This window comes from Aedes aegypti, chromosome 3, assembly GCF_002204515.2.
Source record: "Aedes aegypti strain LVP_AGWG chromosome 3, AaegL5.0 Primary Assembly, whole genome shotgun sequence".
In the NCBI taxonomy this organism is placed as follows: Eukaryota; Metazoa; Arthropoda; class Insecta; order Diptera; family Culicidae; genus Aedes; species Aedes aegypti.
In genome coordinates, this window is record NC_035109.1 from 233,494,448 (window position 1) to 233,512,510 (window position 18,063).

The 18,063-nt window shown below is 37.1% G+C and overlaps 1 protein-coding gene across 5 annotated transcripts in view; it reads right to left on the reverse strand.

The window, feature by feature from the left end:
* Window positions 1-18,063, reverse strand: part of LOC5576242 (oxidative stress-induced growth inhibitor 2) — a 138,485-nt gene that overhangs the window by 4,297 nt on the left and 116,125 nt on the right. For all 5 annotated transcript variants that reach the window (XM_021853288.1, XM_021853291.1, XM_021853293.1 and 2 more), the window contains 3 exons: window positions 7,759-7,964; window positions 7,600-7,683; window positions 5,014-5,771 (listed from right to left, as the gene is read on the reverse strand). In XM_021853288.1, coding sequence (XP_021708980.1) covers window positions 5,014-5,771; window positions 7,600-7,683; window positions 7,759-7,964 — 1,048 coding nt within the window. The remainder of the gene's footprint in view (window positions 1-5,013; window positions 5,772-7,599; window positions 7,684-7,758; window positions 7,965-18,063) is intronic.

Genomic DNA, 18,063 nt, shown 5'->3' on the forward strand with positions numbered 1-18,063 from the left:
GTGACCTTTGTGCGATTGAGTTCATGAAAAAAACTTTATTTGAAAGACGCTTTTCTTGTAAACTTTTTGTATCTCCAGTGGTAAAAACCAGTGATGTTTTCTTCCATAAAAATCAACCCAAAATTACGATATTTATTTACAGTCAACCCTCCATGAGTCGATATTGAAGGGACCATCGACTTATGGAAACATCGAGCCATGGAACAGCAATGCTATGAAAAGCTGCTTGAAGGGACCATCATAGTAACCATGTAATTTGATTTTTAGTATGGTTCCATGAGTCGATATCGAGTAATGGAACATCGACTAATGGAGGTTTAACTGTATTTATTCCACGTCCTCAAATTACTCCACTTCTTAAGTGATACTTGACAAAACACCTTCTACGAAAGCAATTTTTGGCTCTCAGATAGGAAACGTTGACTGACTACTGTAAACCCGAATGACTATATGAACAGTTGGAGATGACTCCTATGTTTGTAGAATGGAATAAAGAGCAAAGAAGAAAGATATAGAAGAAAAACACTTATTACCTTAATAATAATAATAATAATAATAATAATATATCCTTAACGTTGATAAAAATTGCACTGAAAAGACAGTTGCAAACCAAACCTGCTGGAAATCCTGAATTAAAGTAGTATTTGAAAAGAGCTTTAAAGGAAATCATACGAGAATTCCTGCATGAATCTCTGTCGCAGTTCCTATAACAAAATGTGACAGAACTGTGAAAACTTAATTTTTGATTCTATTGTGGATTTTTGAATAAAGGTGCTTTATCTCTGTATAGTGGCACGTGTACTAATTTGAAATTTGGTTACACGGCAATGCGGATCTACTCAAACCTGAGTTGTTTCAACGCAAAACCGTTTTATATTTTTTTATTTTTTTTTTCAAAAAAAAACTGGTTTTTAGAGTAAGTTTTGACGTTGGATATTTTTTTGGAGATTATATTCGATTTTCTTGCGTTTTGCTCGTGATGGCGGCTCCAGCAATTGAATTCGTTTCGCACGACTCGTTTTTTAGCTCCTGTGTGTGTTGAGCGTTGCTTAGGCAGCGTCCATAAATGACGTAGCATTTTTTGGCGAATTTTTGACACCCCTTCCTCCATCGCAGCCTATTTCCCATACCTAATGCATGATTCGTAGCAAAATCGTAGACTCCCCCTCCCCCATAAATTGCTACGTCATTTATGGATGGGTTATTGCTGCGCGTCGGTCCCCAAGGAATTTTGGGATTTCTCATGATTCAGTTGATCAATGAACAATATTGACACAGATTCTGAAACTAGAAGAGTTTTTTGAGAATGGTGCAAAAATATCAAGAAACAAAAAAGTTAACGAGGTATGAATATTTTTATTGTGGTAAAGTATGAAGCTGCTGGTAGAGGGGTTAACGTTCAACGATCCGTCATCGTAATCATCGTCATCATCGAAGGTGTTTTTTTTAAGGCTAAGTAGCCCGTCATTCGTTTTGGCAACAATGATGACTTTTCAGCTTGCATTTCAAAATGATAAAACTCAGTATTGATAGTATTTATTGACTTGAAAATGTATCACTGTACGCGCTAACATGCATAAAGTATGCTGATACTTTTTCAGCTGTGTCAGTGCAAAACCAATTGATTTTCTTTTATTCGAACTCGTGAGATGAATTAGCAACAATCATCAACGCCCCGTACAAATTTCAATGACGGCCTACTTCGCCTTAAGGTAAAATTATTGAGTCGGAATTCAAAAATTTAGCAGTTTTGCGTTCATTTCTACCGGCTTTGTTGGGTTTTCTACAAATTTTTCTTCGATAACTTTTGCAAATTTGAATAAATCTTCATTAAATTTTAACCACTGAATAAACAATTCTTTCGAATTAAAAGGCTGATATCGCTATGACAACTAGAGGCGCCACAGTAATTCAATAGCAGCTGCCAAATACTGAGTGAAACAGACTCAATATAAAAAAAATCGGAAAACTATTCTAGTTTTCCATTTGGTTTTGTTCTTCATACCTGTATGAAAAAAAAAATAAATTAAATTGGCGAAAGAGTTACACATCTTTTTGGTGATAATCAATCTCACAACCCCCAATTCGCTAGATAAGCGTATTACCAACTAGGTGTAGTCGGGGCAGTTTCTCCATTGGGGTGGAATGAGCATTCCTCGAAAACTGCATAAATTCTTGAAATTTCAACTGAAATAATATGCAACCTCAACAACCTAACAAGGAAATTAATCATTTGGCATGTTATAAGTCAGTGTTCTAAACTCAAAGAAAAAGAAAACCTGTCTATATTGCCACAAATGGCTCTTTCCAGTTTCATCATTTTAGAATGATGATGTTTGACTGTTAGAATGTTCTTTAAAATTTAGTCGTTCTGCACGGAGCTTTTTTTTATTTTTTTTTAAATGTAGTGAAAAAAATTTTTTTTTGGATTATCTATCTATATTTCATTTTCATTTTGCAGCGTTTGGTGGGGCAATGAGAGCGCAAGTCAGTCCAAAGCCGGGGGAAGGGATAGGTAATGGCCGTAATAGTCTATGCGGACCACTTGAACACCATCGGAAAGGATAAGAAGGGTTGGGGTAGGGTATAGGGAATGGAGAAGACTTGACACAGTAATGCGATTAATGCTGCAAAATGTAAATGTGCTGAGAGCAATTAAATTTGAGTTTTGAAGTTAGATTTGACTTATTAAAATTCCAAATAGATCGGCCATTGTACAAGTAAGAAAGAATATGCTGATCGCTTTCCAGAAATTTTATAAACAACAAAATAATAACAATATGAGGGCTGCTGGTGGCACAATGCGACGCTTTAGGAGATTTTGATACTGATTGAACATTACTATACAGAGCGCAATTCAATCGATGGTGATAACTTTACAAACTTTATCTGTTTTTGCACTGATTGACGATACTGATTCAAATGAAAATATTTTAAAAATATTTGATATTATTAGTTCATTTGTTTGTGTGATCTAAGTGTTAATAATGGAAAAACATACATACCCTTAATAATAATACTTCCCTGATCAGAAATATTATATTTTGAGCGCCCTTTTCGAAGCTATTCTATCCAGGTATCCATGTACTGCTTTCAATCCTGAAATTATTCTTATTGTGCATGCTCATGCGTTATATTAGTGATGCTCATAATCATGCAACAGATAAGAAGGAGAGAAAAAGAGAATATAGAAACAGTGATTAGTAATGAGTTAATTATGTAGTTTTGTTAGAATTATAAACAATTAAACAGTAGTAATGAATAGCTTTTAAAATGACTTTGCAGCATAGCTGAGCCTTTCGGATCGTAAGACCGATGTATAAAAATAATTTGTTTCGAAATTGTCCGCGTGGTCTTCTAGTGCCCCTATTAGATAAGAATCAATCATAGACGTACATACCGAATGCTCGCCATGACCCTATGACCAACATTTGTATATGTATAGCCTTAGCTGATGTGGCTTTTCTAATAGGTAGTTCTTTCACTCATTGATTGTCTTCAAAACCTTGTCAAGTATAGAAAATTGATTTTATTTCATTTATTACTATATTGAAGCTACATTGTACTTATCAAGTATTAGGTATTATTTTATGTTTTTATCACTATTGTTATTATCAAGGCCAAAATTCCCAGTGAGTGAAGAATTTTATAGTACTAGAACACCATAGAAGATCGCTAAACATTACCTAATCATCGAACGGCTTTTTGTTCTATTATTTTAGGTAGATGCTATTGATCTCCCTTTGCTCCTATCCGCAACCCGGTGCACGCGCCCTGTTGGTTTTCGAAAACCTCGTAGAAGATTACAAACCGTCAATGGCATTCCCAATTACTACCCCACATTGCACATTCAAGGGTCTAATTGTGCTCCTAACCCACCCTCAGTTCGTAATCTTCTCGCCAGTTTGAAATTATATTTTCCCGAAGTGAAAGTAATTTTGATGAGTGATAGCCTAGTGCAGCCCAACTGCATAGTACAGTAGTTTAACCAGAATTTTTAGGTCAGAAGATAAAATCTAAATTTTGTAATAAAAAGGTTGCCATTGCTTTGAAATTCACCCAACATCTAATCAAAACTACTAACAACAGCGATCAATTATCAAAATTCATCGCTCCCTGGAAAATATAATCCCAAGCCCAGGGCTTTTTTTGGATTATCTATCTATATAAATAAAAATGGAATGATGTTTGTATGTCACGAAATGGCTTCCAAACGGGTCAACGGATTTGAATGATTATATTTCCGTTTTGTTCGTCAAGTGTTCCGACGTGTTTGTGTGTATAAAAATCCCAGGATATTTACCGGGAATGTTGGAAAAACGAGCGTGAACGGAACTGTCATATTGTATGGGACGATTCATAGCGTTTTTGAACAGCCTACTTGATGGCAAGACGAAGTTTGCCGGGACCACTAGTATAAGATAATTTCACAAAATATAGTGCTCATTTCACCCATCGGTAAAAAATCGACTTATAAACGCAGAAGGCAACCTAAATTCGATTTCAATTTAAGTCACGTGGAGCACTTTTCGCAAAGAACACCTCTTTTGGTAGAATTAGATGCCAAATAATATGTAATGTCTAGTTGTTGAAACTTCTACTTGGCTGATAAGCCACAAATTATCGCGTTTGCGGTCAAGTATGAAATTTAATGATTAAAATTGCCCTCAAATCCAGCACACATTTGTTCAGAACTGTTGTTCATATATTTTCTTTTTCTGTATTGTCTTACAACACGCTATTTACAATCATAATCAACAGATTTAGTGCGGTGACTCAACTCTGAGCACATTAGACCTGATATGAAAGAAGAAACTAAAAAACTACGAATTAGTCTTATAGAACGATTGCTTTGCGTTGTTTTGCTATACTTTTCAAAACCTTTTACCTAAATGGCTCATACTGCCTCTATCAAACCTACATATAGCCAAAATCTGTTTTATTGATCAGTTAAGTCAGTAGAACTGTTTTAGGACAATTATTCACCACGGACATGCAAAGTCTGATACTCACCCTGAAATGATCCAGCGTCCGGAGCGCAACCGTTCCGGCACCGGGCTGCTTACGGCGGAAAAGTCCAGCGGCAGGACCGTTGTTACAATGGTATCATTCATGAAATACTTGGCAAGATTCATCTCGTCCACGTAGCTGGCGTAGTATTGCGCGACACGTGAGATCAGTGCCCTCGTTTCCACCTCCTTCGAAAGTTGCCGCTTCAGCGACAGGTTGCGCCTCGGTGGGCATAGTTTGATGTTGACTTTACCGTTGCGTTCTTCATACGCAATGCTGTTATTCTGCTGCCGTAGGAAGTTTTGATTTTCCACGGTCGTGTTGTTATTGTTGTTACTGCTATGGATGCGACACCGATTGCACATTAAGGGCACTTTTTGCTGCTGCTGCTGTCGATTCAGTTCACTACATCTATCACATGTATCATTGGTAATGGTAGAATTCGAACTAACGCTACTGCTACCGATAAGTATTTTCCTATTACGATTAATGCTAGCACCGTGGTGATTATTTGATTTGAGGATTTTAACGCCTTCCTCGGTTCCAACAGGCGGCAGGTACGGGTGATGGCTATTGCTTAAGGATGAGCCGTCGATGTTCAGCTCAACGGGATCGATCGTCGGTGGGTGGGACTGTTCCCACTCGGAAAAGGCTAATCCAGGCAGGGACATCCACGCGGCTAGCGAAAGGGTGCGCAGGTTGGGATCCATTCGGTGCCAGGAGCCACCCGGAGGACCACGACCCAGAACAAGATGGTCGATCTGCAGAGATGAAAGAAAGCTTGCATTAGAAAAGTTTGAAGATTCTTATAATAATACATAGCTAAGATGCTTCCTAACTGCCTAACAAAAGCTATGGTAAAAGTAACTTACGCAACAAAGTGCAATTTCGCCCATTGAGAGTATTAGGAGATTTATCGAGATGCGTTCACAGTTCTTTTACAATTTCTGAAAATGGTTGCGTAATGAGCCATTCCACAACAGATTTCAATTGCGTAGTTACTTATTACGCAACGCTTTTCTTTATTACGCAACTGTTATGAGTTACGTAATGAATAATTACACAACTATTTTCAGAAATTGCAAAACAACGTTGAACGCATCTCGATAAGATTTGTAGTACTCTCAAATGGTCTTTTATCTTTTACATGTACGACGCGTGCTGTGGAATTAATGTAGACTAGAATTTCCAGCAGTATTTTTTAAAAAAATATCTCGATAAATGGTCCTGGCTGGAGGTCCCACAAGAATAAATTCAACTAACTTTTCCAGTATTTTCCATTTATTGATGGTATTCAGGGAAAATATTTAAATAATGTTACCATTAGATTAATTTGAAATTCTTATTGTATTTTGGCGCAGCTTAGATTTTCGCACCATGTTTGTATTATGTACCAATTCGAGAATTTTATCGCCTTACCAGTTGGCTCAACATGCTCTACTTCACGCGCGTGTTGAATTAAGCTGTCTAATCGAATGTGAATTATTGCCATAATGGTAGCGGTCGGTTTCGCTCTCGATGCACATCGGAAGGATGGCACTCTGTGTCTGCATACTTAATTATCAGATGTGACAACGAGTGCCGATAATATTCATGCTCCATTTACGCAACAGAACAGCGGAATTTCCGTTCGCACCATCCGCTGGATATGCACGCGCCTGGGTGGTGATTCCTGTGATGCTAATTGTAAGTGACAGTGACTGCGGTCCCTCACTATGTCCGTTGTTTGTTGGCATATTTGAAGGACTTTTACGGAAAGTGTTGTGTTGATTTGAATTGAAAACGAAAACACTGATGATAATGTTCTTTCGATGCATCGATAATAAAGTAGTTGTTTTCGTAAGCTTTTCCATGTTTGATAAACAGATAAAAGTATGTTTGCCTAAGGTATATATGCAATCTGATAACGGTGTTTTTATTGAAGAAATGGGACAATTGATTCATTATCGAAGTACGTCATATAGATTCAGTGTAATTAACAAGTCAGTATAATTTATGGGTGATAATAATGTTGTAAATTTAATATTCTCACAAATGATGAAAGGAGCTCTCCATTGATTATGTAAGACATTTCTACGTGACTTATAATCGGCCCTTGTATAATGAGCAAAAGGTCATAAAAAATCTAATTTTCAATGTCATCATCAGACTTGCTAGCTAACGTGCATCTCAAAACACTGTTTTAAATTGGGTTTGCATCACCATCTTTCAACCGACTGCAAATGGGAATCACAACGGTAGTAATAACTTTTTTTTACTACGACTCAGTCAACTATGATAACTTAATCTGACATCATTGGTAAGCCCTATTTGCATACGGGAACATACTAATTTAAACCCACTCATACAAATAATATGAATCTAGGTCAAATCAACAGGGATGCACAAATCTGTTCTGAATGTAACAAAGTCACTGTTCAAGTTCAAAACGTGTTCTAAACCTATAACTAGAATTTCGCTGAATCACGTGCTTGACAAGATAATAGACTTTGTTGCTGGTGTTCTGTTGAGATAAGCCGAACCCAGTTGGTCCAAATGCATTCAGATAGACATTACACGATTATGTTATCAATGGGCGCGAATACTCACTTCCTTCTCCGGGTGGTATTTGTATTCCACCATGCAGGGTAAATCCATCCCAAGGTCAGCGCAAGGATGCTGCAGGCTGTCCAGCTGAAAAGGACAAAATACAATGCGAATGTGTTATCTTCCGAAATGCAACCATCATTGCTCGTTTCATCAACTTACCAACAGTGACACTGGGTTTGTGCTGCGACCTTCTAGTCCATCCGCTAGACTGAAGAGGTCATGCTCTACCAGACTCTTTTGCGAATCGTAGTAGTTCAGTCGTGCCCTCAGCAACTCGTCCGGATGCCTCTGGATTTTGTCTGCTGACCAATATGGCCAATTGCCTGCCAACATGTAGGAAAGCGATATTCCGCTTGGACCATTACCTGCAAAGGAGAAGAGAGAAGAAAGTGGTTAACCATGAATATGAGTGCTCTTTATAATTGAATCACTTTTGTCGTAAATGGGGCCATTGTTTGTGGCTGGAGAGTGGACGTAGCGGCCCAGAGGGGGCCGTTGTTAGCACATTTACTGATTATAGTAAAACAAATCTATAAAAATTCTTCTACTTAAACCTCTACCACCCATTTTTTTCGATCTAAGTATCATTTTTTGCTATCTAAAATCAATCAAAACACGTTTATGACAATTGATTATTTTTATTCGCAAATTTATCAAATTTGGTTTTTGATTTTTCTAATTTTTATTTTTAAGCATCCCTTTCCTTTCATTTTTTCTTGAAGCCTCTGCTGGTAATTTTTGCAGTACCTTTGAAAATATAAAATTTCTTTTTTTTCAGGCACATGAAAATGGAAGAAAAAAAAATGTTTATATTAACAAAATCGTAAAACTAAGTCCTTAAGTTGAATTAAAACTTGAAACTAGTCGAAATTTTTTATCCCTGTTTTAGCTCTTTCCCGATTTTGTCAACCCTAAATGCAGCATGGGGCTGACAAAATCGGGACATTACTGTATATCGGAAATGCCTCTAAGGATTTTAAGCTCAAAGTTTCGACATCTATGAAAATATTTTAAAGAACTCTTATAGATTTTTCTAAAACCTAAAACAAAATACCCTCTAATTTTCCTTCTGCTATTCTCACAGAATCGGTAGGATCTTCGAAGGATATATACAAGAATATTCTCACTAGTTTTCTCTAGAATTCGACTAGGAATTAAACTAAGAACATCTACAAGCACTGTCTTTAATAGGGATTCTCCAAGACCAATAAAATTCTTTAAAACATTTTCCAACTAATTCAGGGGTTCTCCCAGTAATTAACCTTAAGTTGTTTTTAGATAATATCTTAAGGATTTCTCCCGGAATGATATCTAGACTTCCTTCATGAAGTTTACAAAATACTATCTCCGGTATTGGATTTTTCAAAAAATTCACCAGAAAATTTCCCCAGCATTACTTTTCGGATCATAGAAGGAATGTCTTCAAACATAATATTACCTAAAAATCCTACAGCGATTACTACAGCAATTTATCCAGGTAAATCACTAGGATTTAATTCAAGAATTCTGTCTCTCTCTTTCAATGTCAAGAATTTATTCAAAAGATACCCAAAAGTTCTTATAGAAACTTCGACTTGTTGCAAGGCTAAATAATCCAGGAGATTAACTAATAGTACATCTTCCGGTTTTCCTTCAAGTATTTTATTTTGATTTGCATCAGAAATTATTGTTCACTTTATCTTCTATATAAATAAAAATGGAATGGTGTTTGTATTCACGAAATAATTAGAGAACTATTTTTGGTGAGTTTCTAAAGAAACCCTTAGAGAAATTTTAATATGACCATCTGTAGCAATTTCGATGATTTGACTGTGGGATATCTTAGATTCTTAAAGAAGTTTTTAGAGTAAGTTCTAAAAGAAGCTCAGCAGTTATGCCCGTTAGGATTGCAGGAGGAAATTCTAAAAAAGTTTTAGAAGTTTCTCAGATTCATTTTTGAACAACTTTAAGAGGAATGTTTGCATGCATTATATTAAGAATCTCTAAAGAATTTCCATGGGAAAAAGATCATTTGAGGAATTTTTATGGTATTCATGGAACAGTTATGGCAGTCTTAGAAAAAATATCATGACTGATTTCTGAAGAAATATCAGAAATCTTTGAAATCTCAGATTGATTTGAATAAAAAAAGAGAAAACCGTATAGAAATTCCTTAGAAAATACTTCGTGAAATCTTGACAAAAAGAAGACACCTTGGAAAAAGTTTGTAGATATCCCCGAGAATCCAAGAATACAAAGTACTCCAAGAATCCCGAGACAAATTTATGAAGGAATTTTTGTCGGATTTTTTGAACGAATGTTCCGAAAATTTTTCGAGGGATACTTTCAGGAATTTGGGAGTACCTCTTGAATAAAGTACTAAAGGAATCTATCTTAGAAGTTTTCTGGATGAACTGTGCTAAATGCTTATAGAGTTCAACAGTCGTACACAACAAGGAACTCAGGATGATCCGGGATGTCTAACCGGACATAGGGGAAGGGGTGGTAAAATGAACACCTTAAGGAAATCATCTTGTTTCTGATGGAAAAATGAAAAATTTCTATAGTTCTATCGCACAATATCAAAAATAGGGATGTAATCTATAGCAGCGACAAGGATTCAGACTTAAAAGGCTAAATTTTCACATATTTTCATCGCTATCAAAAAGCGATGCAAATGTTTATTTTACCTGCAATATGTGGGTAAAATGAACAGCGGTTGATGGTAAAATGAACACCATGCAAAAAACGTGAACAAAACAAACATTTTTGAAAATTTTCATTGCCCCACCGAAAATACATCCATTAATGATTGCAACCCATTGAAAAAGAATTCTTGAGGTATCAGATTTGACAACAAATCATAACGATATTCCCCTCACTGAAAAACCTCAAGTCTTCCGAGCTAAAAGTTACGTCATTTGTAATTTTCAATCGCATATGCACTGGTTTTGTGTTCTGTAGCTCAATACCTCCATAACTCGTTGGTCCCTTCAATATCGAATTATGGATAGTTGACTGTATCTTTAGCGGTCTATGATCGGCAATGTATCACAAGTTACAACAAATTTGATAAATAAGAGCAGTGAGCCTTAAAGAAGGAGCGATGATAAAAACATTTTTTTTTCGCTTTTTACCATTGAGGTTGGTGTTTCATTTTAGTGGATCGATAAACAATCCCCGAACATCTGATAGCAATAGTCCCAGTGAACACAAACTCGTATACGACAGCGCATATGAGTACAAAAGTGGAGGCGATATACGTACATGCGCCATTAAGCTGCATGCAATATGTACGTATATCGCCTCCACATTTGTACTATTATATCCTATTATATACGATCGTGTGTTCACTGGGGTGGTCCCCAGGTTTGGAGCTAGTTTAGAGGGGTTTTATCATGTACTACTATCCCCTCGATCTAATGTGAGTTGTAGCAGATGATAATTGTTACAAAGAGCGATAAGTGAGAGATTCTCTCAATTTTCTTAGGATTCAATCCCTTCAACCAATCGAATCTGTTCAAATGTGGAATTTCCCAAGTCGATAAATGGAGCCGTTGCTCAGCCTTCACAATAAAACAGAAAATAACAAAAACCAAAAATCAACAATCCAACATTGTTTTGTTTTGATTGCTTTGGGAGGGACAAAACATATGTTTTTATCGGTAGGAGACATCAATGATACCTCGTTGATGTGTAAAACATCAAACAAAATGCACAAAGGGAATCGATTATCAATAACGCCGATTTATTGCGATATTTTGAATTGCCAAAAACTAGCATAAGCAGCAATAGAGCCGTATACTCTAAAATTAGGAGCAAGTTCGGGTACAACCTCCCTAATTTTTCGCAAAATGTATGATCTCGCTCTAAAAGCCATTGGTAATCAAGTGTACTCCTTATTGTAACCGAGAAAATGATTGGATTTACATTGTTCCCTACAATGCAACGATGAAGAGAAGATTCTCCTCTATCTCCCAGTGATGATAATTATTATCTTGGTTCATTCATTTGCTTAGAAACAAGGGGCTCAATGTAGTTGGGACAGTTTTTCCCATATTTTTGATGTAGCTTCAAGTTTATTTAGTTCTCCCTGCGAGAGAGTTGACGAATTTCGCTCAAATTTTCATGATAGCTTCTATGGTCTAATCCATCGGCGTACTAAATTCACTCGGTTCAAGAATTGTGACACTTGAGTGGAGCACGCTCCCGTATGATCCCCACGTGATCTGGACCCGCTCTAGTGTCAAAATTCTTCGACCGAGCTAGTTTAGTACAGCAGTGGATGGTCTAATCCACCGGTGTACTAAATTCACTCGGTCTGAGAATTGTGACACTTGAGCGGGGCACGCTCCCGTATGATCCCCACGTGATCTGGACCCGCTCTAGTGTCAAAATTCTTCGACCGAGTCAGTTTAGTACACCAGTGGATAAGACCATAGACCACGGGTCTACATGAACAAATGTGAGGGTAGAGCAAAACATTTTTAGAGTTTAATCATTATATCCCACCCTAGTGAATAACTGTTATAGTCCAACGTTTAATGCAAAAAGGGTGCAGAGGCGTATCATACAAAAAAAATGTGAATAAACTTTTGAGGTCGCTCGCCCCCCTCCCTGACGGAAAAACTGGCTAAGCCCATGGCTGGTTAGTTATCAGCTAAAGCCCTTTGCGGAGTGAACTTCCCGAAGCAAAAGTTTAATTGAGCACGTTACGTACCTCAACTGAAGTAGATTTGCAATTTGCATCAAGTGCTGCTAGGGGTGCATTCAATTTGCTTGCAATTCTAATTGGATGCAATTTACAAAGTCCAGTTCCCGCGCGCACATGAGCCCTATCGCCAGGAGCCGAATTCTGCTCAGAACTCGGCATGACAAACGATCTATAAATAAATTGAGTTGAATAAATCAACAAACTGTTAAAATGATTGAACTCGACCCGCAGGAGGCGCGAGTTGGTAACATAGAACAAATACCGTACTCGAGAGTTCGCGTGTCCCGTATCACGCAGTTATTGAGCGGAGTTAGCCGTCGACAACAACAGCGAGATTGCGCAATCTCCACGGTGTCGACCTGCAAGAAAGATTATCTCAAGTCCTCACAAAGAACCAAACGCGGAGATGTTCGGAAAATAGCAATGCGGTAGGAATTTGTCCCAGCCAAAACAGGCTTATCGCTTGAAGGAGCATGACAATTAAAAATCATACTGACCGATTCTTGAATTAGTCTACAATAACGGGGAGATACGAGAAACACCTCCGTCTTGCGCTGTTATCAGTGGGAAGTGCCCGCACGTATGGCAGTATTTGCTCGGCCGACTCAAACACAACGAGCCTCCCGTGAACAACTGATTAGCGACTACATCACGTTCAAAGGCGACATTCTTCTACGGCTATACGCTAGATGGCTTGCGAACGGGGTCAATAGCAGGGGGAATCCTGTTGACGTCGGCAAACTTGTATAGGTGAGTGGAACGATGGCCTTTGGCGCCATGCGGTCGTGTGCCTCCCGTTGACAGTGAATGATAAGACGGGTTTGTGAATCATTGCGTCCGTGTGTTTTGTTGTGGATGTTCGGACGTGGGAGCTGGTCATCTACTTAGATGTGAGTGGGATGTTATCAGATGCAATTGTTAAAATTGCTATAAAAATGGCGGTACTTATTTTATTACAGTTTTGATAAATTACATATTTGTTTATCGAATACAGTTCACATGTCGCGGAGTATTGGACGGTCCTGAATAATTAATTAACAAGTCAGAACTGTCATGGAGCCCAAATATCCGTAGATATAAACGTGCAGCTATACGGTAAATGTGTGTTGAGGGTGGCGGGTTCGAATGCCGTCCAGTCGAATATCTTTTCGGACTGGATATTTTCTCGACTTCGCAGGAAATAGAAAGGCATCTTGGTGGCAAGCCACCCGTTATATCAATGTAAAAATGATTAGTTGCCAAAAAAACTTACTCTTAATAGCTGTGGAAGAGCTTCATATAATACTTACCTGATAAGCGGGGCTCTATTCCAGTTGGGATGTAACGCCAGGAAACACAAGAAGATCTCTCGCATTTAGTATCATACAGGCGTATCTACAATGATCGATTTCTCTTCATCGACCTTCTCTTTGAATTAGTACTCGAAAGTCAATGGATTATCGGAACATTTTACGATGCAGAATGAAGAAGAAAATTGAATAGTTTCTATTAAATCAAAAATAACTATCGAAAACATTTTCTCGGTCGAGTATTTAGCTGAAAAGAAAATCGATGAAGAGAAATTGATCACTGCAGTTACGCCCTTATGATACTGAACGCAAGAACTGGCATTATATCGTTCAGACAAATAAAGAAAATGAGGCTTAATATTTCATTATTTAATCATCACCAAACATCAAAAACTGAAAACCAGATTTTTTTTTGACCATAACTAATGCAGATTTCAGATACCACGTTAATTGCAATGATGGATTTTTATGAATAATATAATATAACATCATGATAAGCAGCTTAACACGTGACCGTAAGTTCAAAATCAATCCTTGTCTTTTTTTTTTGGTATTCAGTTGGAGCTGCCTGACAGCTTAACTTGTCAAGGCTGAACCCTCGGTCTGGCTTTTGCCAAGTTTCCCCTCTACCAGGACCAATACTCAGACGGACTAGGCTATGGTGCCCACATGAACACTGTTTTTTTATTAGTATTGTGACGTGGTAGTTTTTTTTTAATACCCATATTCCCTTGCTTCTGAGAAAAGGAAGCATTGTAAAAATCAGCAACTCCATCAGAATTTTTGAAATAGTAGTGTACTGCCCATAACTGCATATTTGTAACATTCGACAAAAGTAGGCATTGAGTAAATTGAATACCAAGTGTGCATTTTATGGCAGTATGGGAGGAAACTTAAATTTCTAAAATATACCTGAAACTCAAAAGTGTTTATTTGAGGCTGATATTCTGTACAACTCATATCGCATACGAAGTGAATAGTCAGAAAATAATTCTGATAGAAATTTCATTGCTATTACATCACGAGGCTTATTTAAAATCTCAATGTGACTGTTATGCGGTTATAATTACTAATGTGACAAAACAACTTGGTATTTTTTTTTTCGAATTTTCTAGAACAATCTCACAGATTTTAGTAAGTTGATCGAAAGTATTTATCATTTGATGACTCTCCATGGTACTAACTCCAATTTGTCAAAAATGTCGAATGTGACTATTATGCAGTTATGGGCAGTGTAGTAGTGTCATAAGAGGCGGTCCATTAATTACGTAAGACAATTTTGGCGGTTTTTAGACCCCCCCTCCCCCCATGGTAAGATATTATGTATGAAAATCAAAAATAATTTGTATGGCGTGTAAGAAATCACAAACCCCCCCACCCCCCATAACCCCTTACGTAATTAATGGACGACCCCTAACTAATAGTGTTTAGTCGAAATGGTTTTGAATACTTTGTCATTTAAGTGCTATTTTGATTACTCCTGTCTTTTACGTAAGATTAGAATCTTAAATGTCAATTGTCGTCATGTCTTAACAAAATTGGCTGTTAAGTAGTAGTTCTAGTTAATTTCGTTTTTTGTTGTTAAAAAGTATTTATTGATCATTACGTTCATATATCCTTAAATAAAAAGGTCACTTTCCTTGTCTGTTCAACAATTTCTCGAAACTAGCATGTGTTCCCTAATGATCGATCTCAGCGTCTTACTTTCAATGGTCAGTGGATATTTAAGAGTAAAGTTACCTTAGGCTTATACCGTGATGCATCAATACCCGGACACTTAAGACGGAAGAAATGTTTAAAACCCTTTTACGATAGGTTTCCTTCGGAATTTATCAGAGCCATGATACATAACGAACAGTTTTATGTTTGAGCTTAGTAAAAATGATAAATTTGACGATGAAATTTAAGACTTTACATTGAAAATAGTTAAAACAATGAAGCATTTCTTGTCTTTAAATCCGGACACCTGCAGCAAAGCATGTCGATAAATCCGGACACTTTTGAATCGAAATCCGGACAGCTATGTTTTAACATGTAATTATCAAATTAAACTGTGTTAAACTTTTCACATGCACTCAATTTCAAATTATTTTGAAAGATTAGTCGAGAGAATGTGTTCTGTTATGGTTTAAACTTAAAAATCTGTTCAAATTGAGTGGTCCGTTACCTGTACTGAAATCTCTGCGATTTGAACTGCAATCATCACTAATTACTTCAGTTTTTCTGCATAAAACGATGCACTGCATTGTTCTGATCTCTGTTTTGAAAATCTTAAAAGCTTCCCTGCACTTTCTCTTGGAAAATATGTTGTAAACCCTTTGAAATATACTTTTTCAATTCAATGTCCGGATTTACAAACACTTGGTCTTAATACAGGACAGCCTGTTTTCACTATTTATCACTTGTATTTATCTTGTAGATCTGCAATGTGGTGTCACTTAACTGTTAACAATAACTTAACGAACGATTATGTTGAAATCACTGCACGAATAATATAATGTTAATACAGTATAGTTAATAAACGTTGAGGGTGCGTTCGTCGACGCTATCGCGAAAATCAATTGTGCCGCGGCGAAAAGACGTTCAACAGGGACAACTTTTTTGTTTTTGTTATTCTTAATTATTTGGCAAGGGTAACTAGATTATCATTAAATGTAACATGATCAGCTGTTTATGAAGTAAAAGTAATGAATAAAAATAAACATATTAACATATAATTTTGCCTATAATAAACAAATATCATCAGAGTGTCCGGGTATTGGTACCGTCCGGATTTTGATTCACCACGGTATTACAGTCTCCTACAAGATTCACTTTTCGGTGGCAAATGCAATGCTTCACAACGCCTACTTTCTACTTGTGAATTTTGCGAAAATGAAGTTGGAATTAGATTGTTTATACCATTGTTACAAAAGAGGTATTCCTTGTTATGGTAATGTAAAAACCATATTAAAATAAGATTGTCGTAACTTATTTCTACTCAGTGAATCTACTAGCCATTTTCCTCAGAGTTATATTCCCTACGTCGTATCTAGCTAGCTAATAGTAAGAGTGGCTACGGATCATTCTGGTTAGCAAAAGGCAAACTGATCGTCACCAATAGTATTAATGTCCACTTCGAATAGATTAATTATTTGAAATGGGCATCAATTCTATCAATGACGCAGAATGTTTGTTGGATCACATCCGAGATATTATTGCGTCTATGCCATATGAATTATGACGCGGCTTTAAGTAAAAAATGCCAAAATGTGATACCATCAGTGCACCAGTATCCGCTCATGTTCCAGTAGCCCGCTCACGAGTTTTAAAAGTAAGGTAATTTGAGTAAATACGCAAAAGATTGTCCACAGTATAATTCAATTTGTCGATTTGAATCGTCTAGTGGCTATAGTTTTCATATTTATTTTGTTTAAACTTATCTTTTTTCGGTGTGAGCGGGCTACTGGTACATGAGCGGATACTGGTGTACTGATGGTACCACCACTACAGGTTACGCCTTTGGTTTCCATCATATGGGCTAATGGTTTATGCCCTCCCTTCGCGGCTAGGTCGCATAACCAAGGGGAGGAAAAATCAATCCTTGTCTTATTTCTGACATTATGTCCTTAGTGGGACAAAGCCTGCTTCTCAGCTTGTGTTCTATTATACCAGGCCTGCCCAACCTATTTGTATCGCGGGCAAAATCGCAGAAAAAAATTTGAGCGGTGGGCCATTAGAGTGATGCAAATTTTGAAATTTTAGCTCCCCCATGCTTAAACGATTTTATTTATGGAAACTAGCATCCTCCCAAAATTTGAAGTGATTCGGAAGAAATTTGACTGTGCACACGCCATTTGAAGTTTATATGGAGATTACTGTGGAAAACGCCAATCTTTAGTGTTCAGCCCTCTATCTCTTCGTCATAAAATTTTATGGAAAAGTGAACAAATTCTTCTAATGTGAAATCCTCCCAGCTACAACTTTGCCGAAGACCACTTTTTGATTGAACGTCAGGATAAATTGTTATTCATCATCATAAAGTTGGTTTGCATCTGAGAGAGACTCGCGAAGAGGAAAAATATCAACGTCATATGCAGCCCAGATTCCCCTCTCATGAAACGTCAAATGCAGCCCACCGTTTTTATGGCTGAAAAAGTGAAAAGTATTGTGTTCAAGGTAAATTGTTATTGAAAACCTCAGTCAGCGGAGCAGTTTTTTCCAAAGTTGCTGATAAATCTAAGCAGAAGATTAATTATTTCTAATGTCTGCTACGTTTGCTGGCATAAAATTTCTCTCAAATGGCTATTTATGATTCGATGTGATGCAAAATCAATCATTTTTTGCTGAGAGGTTCATGTGAGGATTTGAACGGCTTGCGCATAATTGGTATAAACACAAAGTGGAATAAGAAAAAAACTCAGCAATCACAGAAAAAGAAGACCGTCTTCGCGAGTCTCGTCTCAGGTTTGCATGTAGCATGCTTAACCAACTGTTCGGCAG